Raw genomic sequence first — 9,340 nt, 5'->3', positions numbered from 1 at the left:
GCTTGCAATTCCTAAGCATTTATGTTGTATTTTTGTTCAACCCCTTGAATTAAAGCTAAAGTCTGCATTACAATTTCATCTTGATTGTTTCATTTTAAATCTATTCTAGTGGCATACAGTTCAAATATGAAGTTAGTTAGGTAAACAGCTGCTGTCACAGCTCAGTGGCACTGTTCAGTATATCACGTCTCAAAGTGAGGTCAAAGGCTCAAAGTTTAGCTCACCGTTTACACAAGTTAACCATTGCCTCAGTCTGTCAGTGCACCGGCAGCATTATGTCCTCTCTGTCCGTTCTTCCACCGGAATGTCTGTTACAGCCTTTCCCCGTCCCGCAGCGACTTATGCTTGGGCCAGGACCATCCAATGTACCCGCACGGATCGCAGCAGCCGGAGCACAGCCCATGCTGGGCCACCTGCACGCAGAAACCATTGAGGTAAGGAAGTATAGCGTGTTTATTAAGTGCATACTGACTTTTTCATAAAATATGATGCTTTACCATGTTGAATCATATTGGCTTAAAGGGATAATCCACCCAAATATTATAATTTATTCACCTGTACTTTGTTCAAAACCTGTATGAAAAAAAAAAAGTAAAATATTTTTTGTCTGTATGGTTGTCAGTGGTCACCAAAACAGTTTGGTTGGCAAAATTGTCAAAATACAGAAGAAAGGTTTAGAACGATATGAGGGTAAATGATGACAATTTTTGATTTTGAGTGAATTTTAAACCCTATGTTGCGGCTAACTGACGTATCCTTTGAACAAAAAAAAAAAAAGGTTAAGTATTTTGTTTAAAGGGGTCATCCGGTGCCACATGCACTTTTACAAGCTGTTTGAACTGAAATGTGTGTTGGAAGTGTGTGTACACAACCACCCTAGAATGACAAAGATCCACCCAGTAGTTTTCTTTTAATTAAGTAAAATAATTTGCCCCGTCTCAAATTGAGCCGTTTTCAGATACCTGTCATTGTGGCGTAACACCGACAGAGACCGCTCCTGCAATAGTTGATAGACAGTAGTGTGTTAGCATAGACCTGCCCCGAATCAGAAGTAAACGCAAGTTAACGCAATACCTGCAAAAGTGTTTACAGCCCGCAATTGCATATGAGTAAAGACCATAACACTCACATTTATGTATTTCAATATTAGGACGGGGTAAGTTATGTTTACCGATCACTTTTTTGCTCTTGTTCAATCAGCTATACCTCAGTAAACACACCGTGTTCCTCTCTTTACCACAGTAAACACATCGCGTTCGTATCTCTCTCAGTACTCTACCCTGCCAGTACATATAAAGATAAATCAAAGTGACATTAAGTTTACTAACCATTCAGACACGTCCAGTATAAGCTGTAATTGCCGAACTTCTGCGGGTGTCATCTTGTTTCGGTTCCAACTCTGTTTTTTAATTAAATTTTAAATGGATAGGGTTGTACAGTGTCTTCAAAGCCCCCACAGTGCCATTTTTCCCCAAACTATACAACTATACCCCCAACTGTTGTCTAGGCAACACCCCGTGTGCTTTGTAATGACACGCCCCACAGAACTGAAGGGCGGGGTGAGCAGAGGTTCATAAAATTTAAAGGGCCAGGTACTGATATCACTTGCTGAGAACAGAGGCATTTTTTACCAGGTAAAATTAGTGTTTTTTTACACTACCATAGAGAATTTTTAATCCAAGTATATTACAAACTTTTCATTAGGACCCCATATTAACTTGTGGAAAATGATCTTTAAAAGATATTTATAAAAAAAATGTCATATTTATAAATCACGTCATAATCCGTATCTATTGATGAAAAGAATCAAAGAAGTTCACTTCCAGAAATTATTTTTACAGATCAAAGATATTCATGTCTTTCTTTCTTCAGTCGTAAAGAAATTATGTTTTTTGGGGAAAATATTTCAGGATTTTTCTTCATATAGTGGACTTCTATGGTGCCCCGAGTTTGAACTTCCAAAATGCAGAGTAAGTGCGACTTCAAACAATCCCAAATGTGGTTGTAAAGACAGCATGTTGAAAACTTCAAACTTCAACTTCAAAAATCATTTCAAAATCATTCTACATCGCTGCAGAAGTCCCAGCAGAGCAGAGATGGGAGTTTTTTGACATACCCTAACTGTCTTGAACCGGAAAAAAAACAGAGTTCAGGCAGAGACAAGGCGAGCATTTAAGGTTAAAAAGTATAGAAATTGTAATTTAAAAAAAATAAATAAATAGCCAAACGTTTCGCTAGATAAGACCCTTCTTTCTCGGGATCGTTTGCAACCGCATTTGGGATGATTTGAAGCCGCATTCAAACTGCATTTTGGAAGTTCAAACTCAGGGCACCATAGAAGTCCACTATATGGAGAAAAATATTTTCCTCAAAAAACATAATTTCTTAACAACTGAAGAAAGAAAGACATGAACATCTTGGATGACATGGGGTGAGTACATTATCTGTAATTTTTTGTTCTGTAAGTGAACTTCTTTAACAATTTGCTCATTTTACTTTCAGATTATGAATCACATCAAGAGTGGCATTCAGTATGCGTTTCAAACCCAAAACCGAGTGACTCTGGCTGTGAGTGGACCAGGTCATGCTGCTATGGAGTGTGCCATCTTTAACTCACTGGAGCCTGGAGAGAGTGTTCTCATAGCCATCAATGGCATATGGGGGGAGAGGGCTGCAGACATAGCTGAGAGGATAGGTACCCAGTAAAAATCCTGAAACTAAGAGTTATAAAGGTGATTCTGAACATCATTCTTAAATATATTGTACACTCTTCACCAGGTGCCAAGGTGAACACAGTTGTATCCTCTCCTGGTGGGTACTTTACAAATGAGGAAATTGAGCAGGTACAAATTATGTTTCATTAACCACTTATTTATTTACTACATATGATCAACCATGTTTGTCTCATCTTATAGGCATTGGATAAATACAGGCCAGTGGTGTTCTTCCTCACACATGGAGAATCCTCCACAGGAGTCGTCCACCCCATAGACGGCATAGGTGACCTTTGCCACAAGTGAGTTTTGATTTATAAGTATGATTCAGATTAAGACTCTCTATTAAAATTGGTCTAAAATTTTAGTCAATTTTTACGAACTTTGTGGTCATCTACACAGTCAAAAGTTTTTGAACAGTAAGATTTTTAATGTTTTTAAAAAAAGATTCTTCTGATTACCAAGCCTACATTTATTTAATCCAAAATAAGTTTTACCATTTAAAATAACTGATTTCTATTTAAATATATTTTAAAACGACCCTTCAGAAATTATAATATGCTAATTTGCTGTTCAAGAAAAATGTTTTATCATCAATATTTTAAATATTTTTAATATTTTTAATTATTTTAATTATTTTCAGGATTCTTTGATGAATAGAAAGATCCAAAGATCAGCATTTATCTGAAATAAAATGCATTTTGTAACATTATACACTATAGTACCATTCAAATGCTTGGAGTCCGTATATTTTGTTTTTAGCAAGGATGCTTTAAATTGATCAAAAGTGATTCTATATCAGATAAATGCTGCTCTTCTAAACTTTCTATTCAACTAAAAAAAAAAAATGTTTTTTTAACATTATTTGTATTATTATTATTATTATTAATAAATGCTTGTTTGAGCAGCAAATCAAAATATTAGAATGATTTCTGAAGGATCATGTGACTGGAGTAATAATGCTAAAAATTCAGCTTTGAAAATCACAGAACTAAATTACATTTTTTTAAATATATTCAAATAAAACAGTGGTTTTAAATAGTAAAACATATTTCAAAATTTTACAGTTTTTCTGTACTTTGAATCAAATAAATGAAGGCTTGGTGAGCAGAAGAGACTTCTTTAAAAACATTAAAAAAAATCATACTGTTCAAAAACTTTTGACTGGTAGTGTCATATGATAAACATGGATGCTCCTAGAAATTCACCTTTCAAAAAATATATATAAAAATTATTACTTAAAATAAAATAAACGTTAAAATAATTTTAAATGTAACTATATAGGCGAAGCTAATAAAACTAACTAAAATTTAAAATGAAAACGTAAAAATAAAATAATTATTTAAAAATATTTGTAAAGAGATTTTTCACAAATAGTATATCAGCGATACTAAAACAACACTGCAACTAACAAGCAGCAAATTTATTATATAATATATTATAAGACGAGACACTGCAGGTGAATAGGGTAAAAAAAAAATTAACTAATAGTTATCACCTTACTTACCCAGTTAATTGATTACACTAATAATTGCAAACATTTTTTGTATTACAAGTTTTCTAAAATGAGCCATTATTTAATGAAATATGCGCTAATTTGCATACATTACTAGTACAAAAAAAAAATCGAAACACTGGATGAAGTAAGTTTCAAAATTCTTGTTTAATTTCTTTGACATATTAGAGTCAAATGTTTTTACAGACTGGATTTTGGGTCTCATTTTGTCACTCCATAATTCCGAAAAAAACTTAAAACAGACAGAAAACAGAAAATTTTATTTACCATTTTTGGGAGAATAAAATGTTGTATAAAATCAAGCAAATTAGATATAAACAAATCCCTTTGTAAAAACCTTTAGAATATAGACAGGAATAAAAATCTAAAGTTTGGTGTGTGTGTAAGTGCTACTGAAGTGAAGATTTATGGTTTAGTGTAGGAGAAAAAACTCATTTTGAGAAAACGGCCTTTAAAACTATGTATTGTAATTGAAATCTATTGACACAAGTAGATAAAGTGCTATAAAAGAAACACTTAACAGTGTCTTTTGGGTGTTTTCTTTTCACTAGTCTGAAAAAACACTTTATTAAACATCACAAACTTGAGAGGTGCATGAAAAAACAGTATTTCTAATTAGGAATTACAATTAATATATAACGTTTTTTTAGTAAATTCTGTTCTGTCATTCAGGTACAACTGTTTATTTCTGGTTGATTCAGTAGCAGCATTGGGAGGTACTCCTATCTGCATGGATAAGCAAGGTATCACCACATTACGTGTTCTGGCACTACAATCACTGTCTGGGGTCCATGATTTAAAATGTACAGTTGTGGCCAAAAGTTTTGAGAATTACATAAATATTGGAAATTTGAAAAGTTGCTGCTTAAGTTTTTATAATAGCAATTTGCATATACTCCAGAATGTTATGAAGAGTGATCAGATGAATTGCATAGTCCTTCTTTGCCATGATAATTAACTTAATCCCGAAAAAAAACTTTCCACTGCATTTCATTGCTGTCATTAAAGGACCTGCTGAGATCATTTCAGTAATCATCTTGTTAACTCAGGTGAGAATGTTGACGAACACAAGGCTGGAGATCATTATGTCAGGCTGATTGGGTTAGAATGGCAGACTCGACATGTTAAAAGGAGGGTGATGCTTGAAATCATTGTTCTTCCATTGTTAACCATGGTGACCTGCAAAGAAATGCGTGCAGCCATCATTGCGTTGCATAAAAATGGCTTCACAGGCAGGATATTGTGGCTCCTAAGATTGCACCTAAATCAACAATTTATAGGATCATCAAGAACTTCAAGGAAAGAGGTTCAATTCTTGTTAAGAAGGCTTCAGGGAGTCCAAGAAAGTCCAGCAAACGCCAGGATTGTCTCCTAAAGAGGATTCAGCTGCGGGATCAGAGTGCCACCAGTGCAGAGCTTGCTCAGGAATGGCAGCAGGCAGGTGTGAGCGCATCTGCACGCACAGTGAGGCCAAGACTTTTGGAAGATGGCCTGGTGTCAAGAAGGGCAGCAAAGAAGCCACTTCTCTCCAAAAAAAACATCAGGGACAGATTGATCTTCTGCAAAAAGTATGGCGAATGGACTGCTGAGGACTGGGGCAAAGTCATATTCTCCGATGAAGCCTCTTTCCGATTGTTTGGGGCATCTGGAAAAAGGCTTGTCCGGAGAAGAAAAGGTGAGCGCTACCATCAGTCCTGTGTCATGCCAACAGTAAAGCATCCTGAGACCATTCATGTGTGGGGTTGCTTCTCATCCAAGGGAGTGGGCTCACTCACAATTTTGCCCAAAACCACAGCCATGAATAAAGAATGGTACCAAAACACCCTCCAACAGCAACTTCTTCCAACAATCCAACAACAGTTTGGTGAAGAACAATGCATTTTCCAGCACCATGGAGCACCGTGCCATAAGGCAAAAAATGATAACTAAGTGGCTCGGGGAGCAAAACGTTGAAATTTTGGGTCCATGGCCTGGAAACTCCCCAGATCTTAATCCCATTGAGAACTTGTGGTCAATCCTCAAGAGGCGGGTGGACAAACAAAAACCCACTAATTCTGACAAACTCCAAGAAGTGATTATGAAAGAATGGGTTGCTATCAGTCAGGATTTGGCCCAGAAGTTGATTGAGAGCATGCCCAGTCGAATTGCAGAGGTCCTGAACAAGAAGGGCCAACACTGCAAATACTGACTCTTTGCATAAATGTCATGTAATTGTCGATAAAAGCCTTTGAAACGTATGAAGTGCTTGTAATTATATTTCAGTACATCACAGAAACAACTGAAACAAAGATCTAAAAGCAGTTTAGCAGCAAACTTTGTGAAAACTAATATTTGTGTCATTCTCAAAACTTTTGGCCACGACTGTACATGTTGTATCTCTAGGTATTGACATTATGTATACTGGCTCTCAGAAGGTTTTGAATGCACCTCCAGGAACTGCACCAATCTCCTTCAGTGAGAGAGCATGGTGAGGCAAAACAGCCATAAGACAGAATTTATTTATATTGTTCAATTTAATATGTGACAAAAATTCTCTTCTTTTTTTGGCAAAACAGCCAGAAAATATTCAACAGGAGGACAAAACCAATCTCTTACTTCTTGGATTTGAACTGGCTGGCCAATTACTGGGGTTGTGATGACAAGCCTGTACGCGCGTAAGAACCATTCATCGCATGATAACAAGCACTGATATAACAGCTCATTAAACACTGGAGGCCTCATTCATGTTAAGTTATAAAACAAAGTAGTCCAAGACAAAAATCAATGTGCTCAGACCTAAAAAGTCAATTGTCAAAACTCTTGTCTGTGCAGTTATCACCACACTGGACCTGTATCTGCTTTCTATGGACTGCGTGAGAGTCTGGCCATCCTTGCAGAGACTGTGAGATCATATTCAACACTTGAATACTCTGAGAAACGTGAATATTGTATAAGAACATGTGCTTACCACATATTTATTTTTATAGGGTCTTGAAAACTCTTGGAAACGGCACAAAGAGGTTGCAGAATACTTCCATAAAGGCTTAGACGATATGGGTCTAAAACTGTTTGTGCAGGATAAGGTTGGCCCAAACATCATAACAGATCTCACATATAGTCATGTCAAATGATTATAACTCATATTACCTTTTTTGAAAAATTCTTGTGTTTTATAGAAAGCAAGACTGCCAACAGTGACCACAATAGTAGCTCCCCCAGGATATGACTGGCGGGAAATCACAGGGTATATTATGAAGACCTACAACATTGAAATCTCTGGGGGTCTTGGACCATCTGCTGGCATGGTGAGAAGCTATTGGTTTTGATTAATCATAACTGACAGAGGTCAGGACAACAAGTCATTTACACACACTGACATTGTGTGTTAAAGAGTGTTTTGTTTCTCAGGTTTTGCGTGTGGGGTTGATGGGATGTAACAGCACTAAGGCCAATGTGGACAAGGTGTTGGAGGCCTTGGCTGATGCTCTAAAACACTGTCACAAGAGCAGAGTCTGAGAGCATGACCAGTCAACAATAAGAAGTTCAGCATTTTAACCCTATATCAGTGGTGTTCAATTATTTTCTTCTTTAAAAAGTAGAAAATTGTTTGTGAACTCCTTAAACAAAATGAATCACCTAATTTACATACAGTGTTATTAATTTAGCTGACACAATATTAGCAGTTATGTTACGTTATTATTATAAAACTGCTATGAAATAAACATACATTTTCTACCATTTTGTTGTTTATTTTTTTCTTTAGTTATAATAAGAAACAATAGAAAAACTGAAGCTTTTAAGTGCATTTGATCTGTTCTTTTCTGTCCATTTACAGTTTTGAAAAAATATGTCTCTTCTTCTCACCGAGCCTGCATTTATTTGATCCAGCAAGTACAGCAAAAACAGTACAATTTTAAAAGATTTTTATTATTTAAAATAATGTTTTCTATTTGAATATTTTAAAAATATATAATTTATTCCTGTGATTTCAAAGCTAAATTTTTATCATCATTACTCCAGTCACATCATCCTTCAGACATCATTCTAATATTCTGGATTGCTGCACAAAAAAAGATTATAATTATGTTAAAAACAGCTTCAGGCTTCTTTGATGAATAGAAAGTTCAGAATAACAGCATTTGTCTGAAATAGAAATCTTTTGCAACAATATAAATGTCTTTATCATCACTTTTGATCAATTTAATGCATCCTTGCTAAATAAAAGTATTAATTTCTATAATTTTGTTCCCAAAAAAAAAAAAAAATGTATTCATCCGTTTTAAATTTTGATAATAATAATAATATTTCTTGTAATAATAATGTTTCTTGAACAGCAAATCAGCATATTAGAATGATTTCTGAAGGATCATGTAACACTGAATACTAAAGTAATGATGCTGAAAATTTAGCTTTAATCACAGGAATAAATGACATTCTAAAATATATTCAAATGATTTATAAAGTAATTTATTTTATCAGTTATGTTTAAGAATAAAAAATATTTTACAACTGCTTTTGCTGTATTTTGGATCAAATAAATGCAGGCTTGGTGAGAAAAAGACAATTCTTTAAAAAAAATTAATCTTACTGTTAAAAAACTTTTGACTGGTAGTGTATTTACCATTTTGCAAAAACATAAAGCATTTTCATTTTACAAAATGGCTTTTGCTATATCCCCAAATTAACTAGTTTTACAAAGTGCTACAGTATATGCAGTATAAAACTCTCAAAGTACTCTCTTATTTTTAGTACTTTTATTAGTACTTTGTTAGTATTTTTTATCTAAATAATTTTAGTGTAGTATAAAGACAACATGATCTCATAGCAAGTCCTACAGTATCCATAAATGGCATTCGAAACAGAAAAGAAACAAATGTGGTAAAAATGTTTATTGTAAAACATTAAAATATATCAGCCGTGAGGGTACGTCTGTTAAATTGGAGACATTGCGTATTTATAAAAAAAAAACGGCCTTCTGAGATGACTTAAAAATTTGAAAAATAAGCGTTCTAATGACTTTTGGTACGTTCAAAGTTAAAGTTCAGTGGGTGATGTACCTTTGTACCAACCAATAGGATAAAACCAAAGTCCCTTTAAGGCAAGTCATGTCACTCGGCGGCCATCTTTGAAA

The 9,340-nt window shown here is 34.7% G+C and overlaps 1 protein-coding gene across 1 annotated transcript; it reads left to right on the top strand.

Moving 5' to 3' along the window:
• Positions 1-220: 220 nt before the first annotated feature.
• On the top strand, positions 221-7,947 carry agxta (alanine--glyoxylate and serine--pyruvate aminotransferase a). Its single transcript, XM_073851756.1, has 11 exons — positions 221-434; positions 2,503-2,695; positions 2,779-2,843; positions 2,916-3,016; positions 4,903-4,973; positions 6,613-6,697; positions 6,786-6,884; positions 7,042-7,111; positions 7,197-7,292; positions 7,386-7,514; positions 7,618-7,947. The coding sequence occupies exons 1-11, from the start codon at positions 276-278 to the stop codon at positions 7,723-7,725; spliced, it is 1,176 nt and encodes a 391-aa protein (XP_073707857.1). The 5' UTR covers positions 221-275; the 3' UTR covers positions 7,726-7,947.
• Positions 7,948-9,340: the final 1,393 nt, after the last annotated feature.

The sequence above is a fragment of the Garra rufa genome, chromosome 12 (assembly GCF_049309525.1).
Source record: "Garra rufa chromosome 12, GarRuf1.0, whole genome shotgun sequence".
In the NCBI taxonomy this organism is placed as follows: Eukaryota; Metazoa; Chordata; class Actinopteri; order Cypriniformes; family Cyprinidae; genus Garra; species Garra rufa.
The sequence above is the reverse complement of the archived record's forward strand: the minus strand, read 5'-3'. Positions and strand labels throughout refer to the sequence as shown.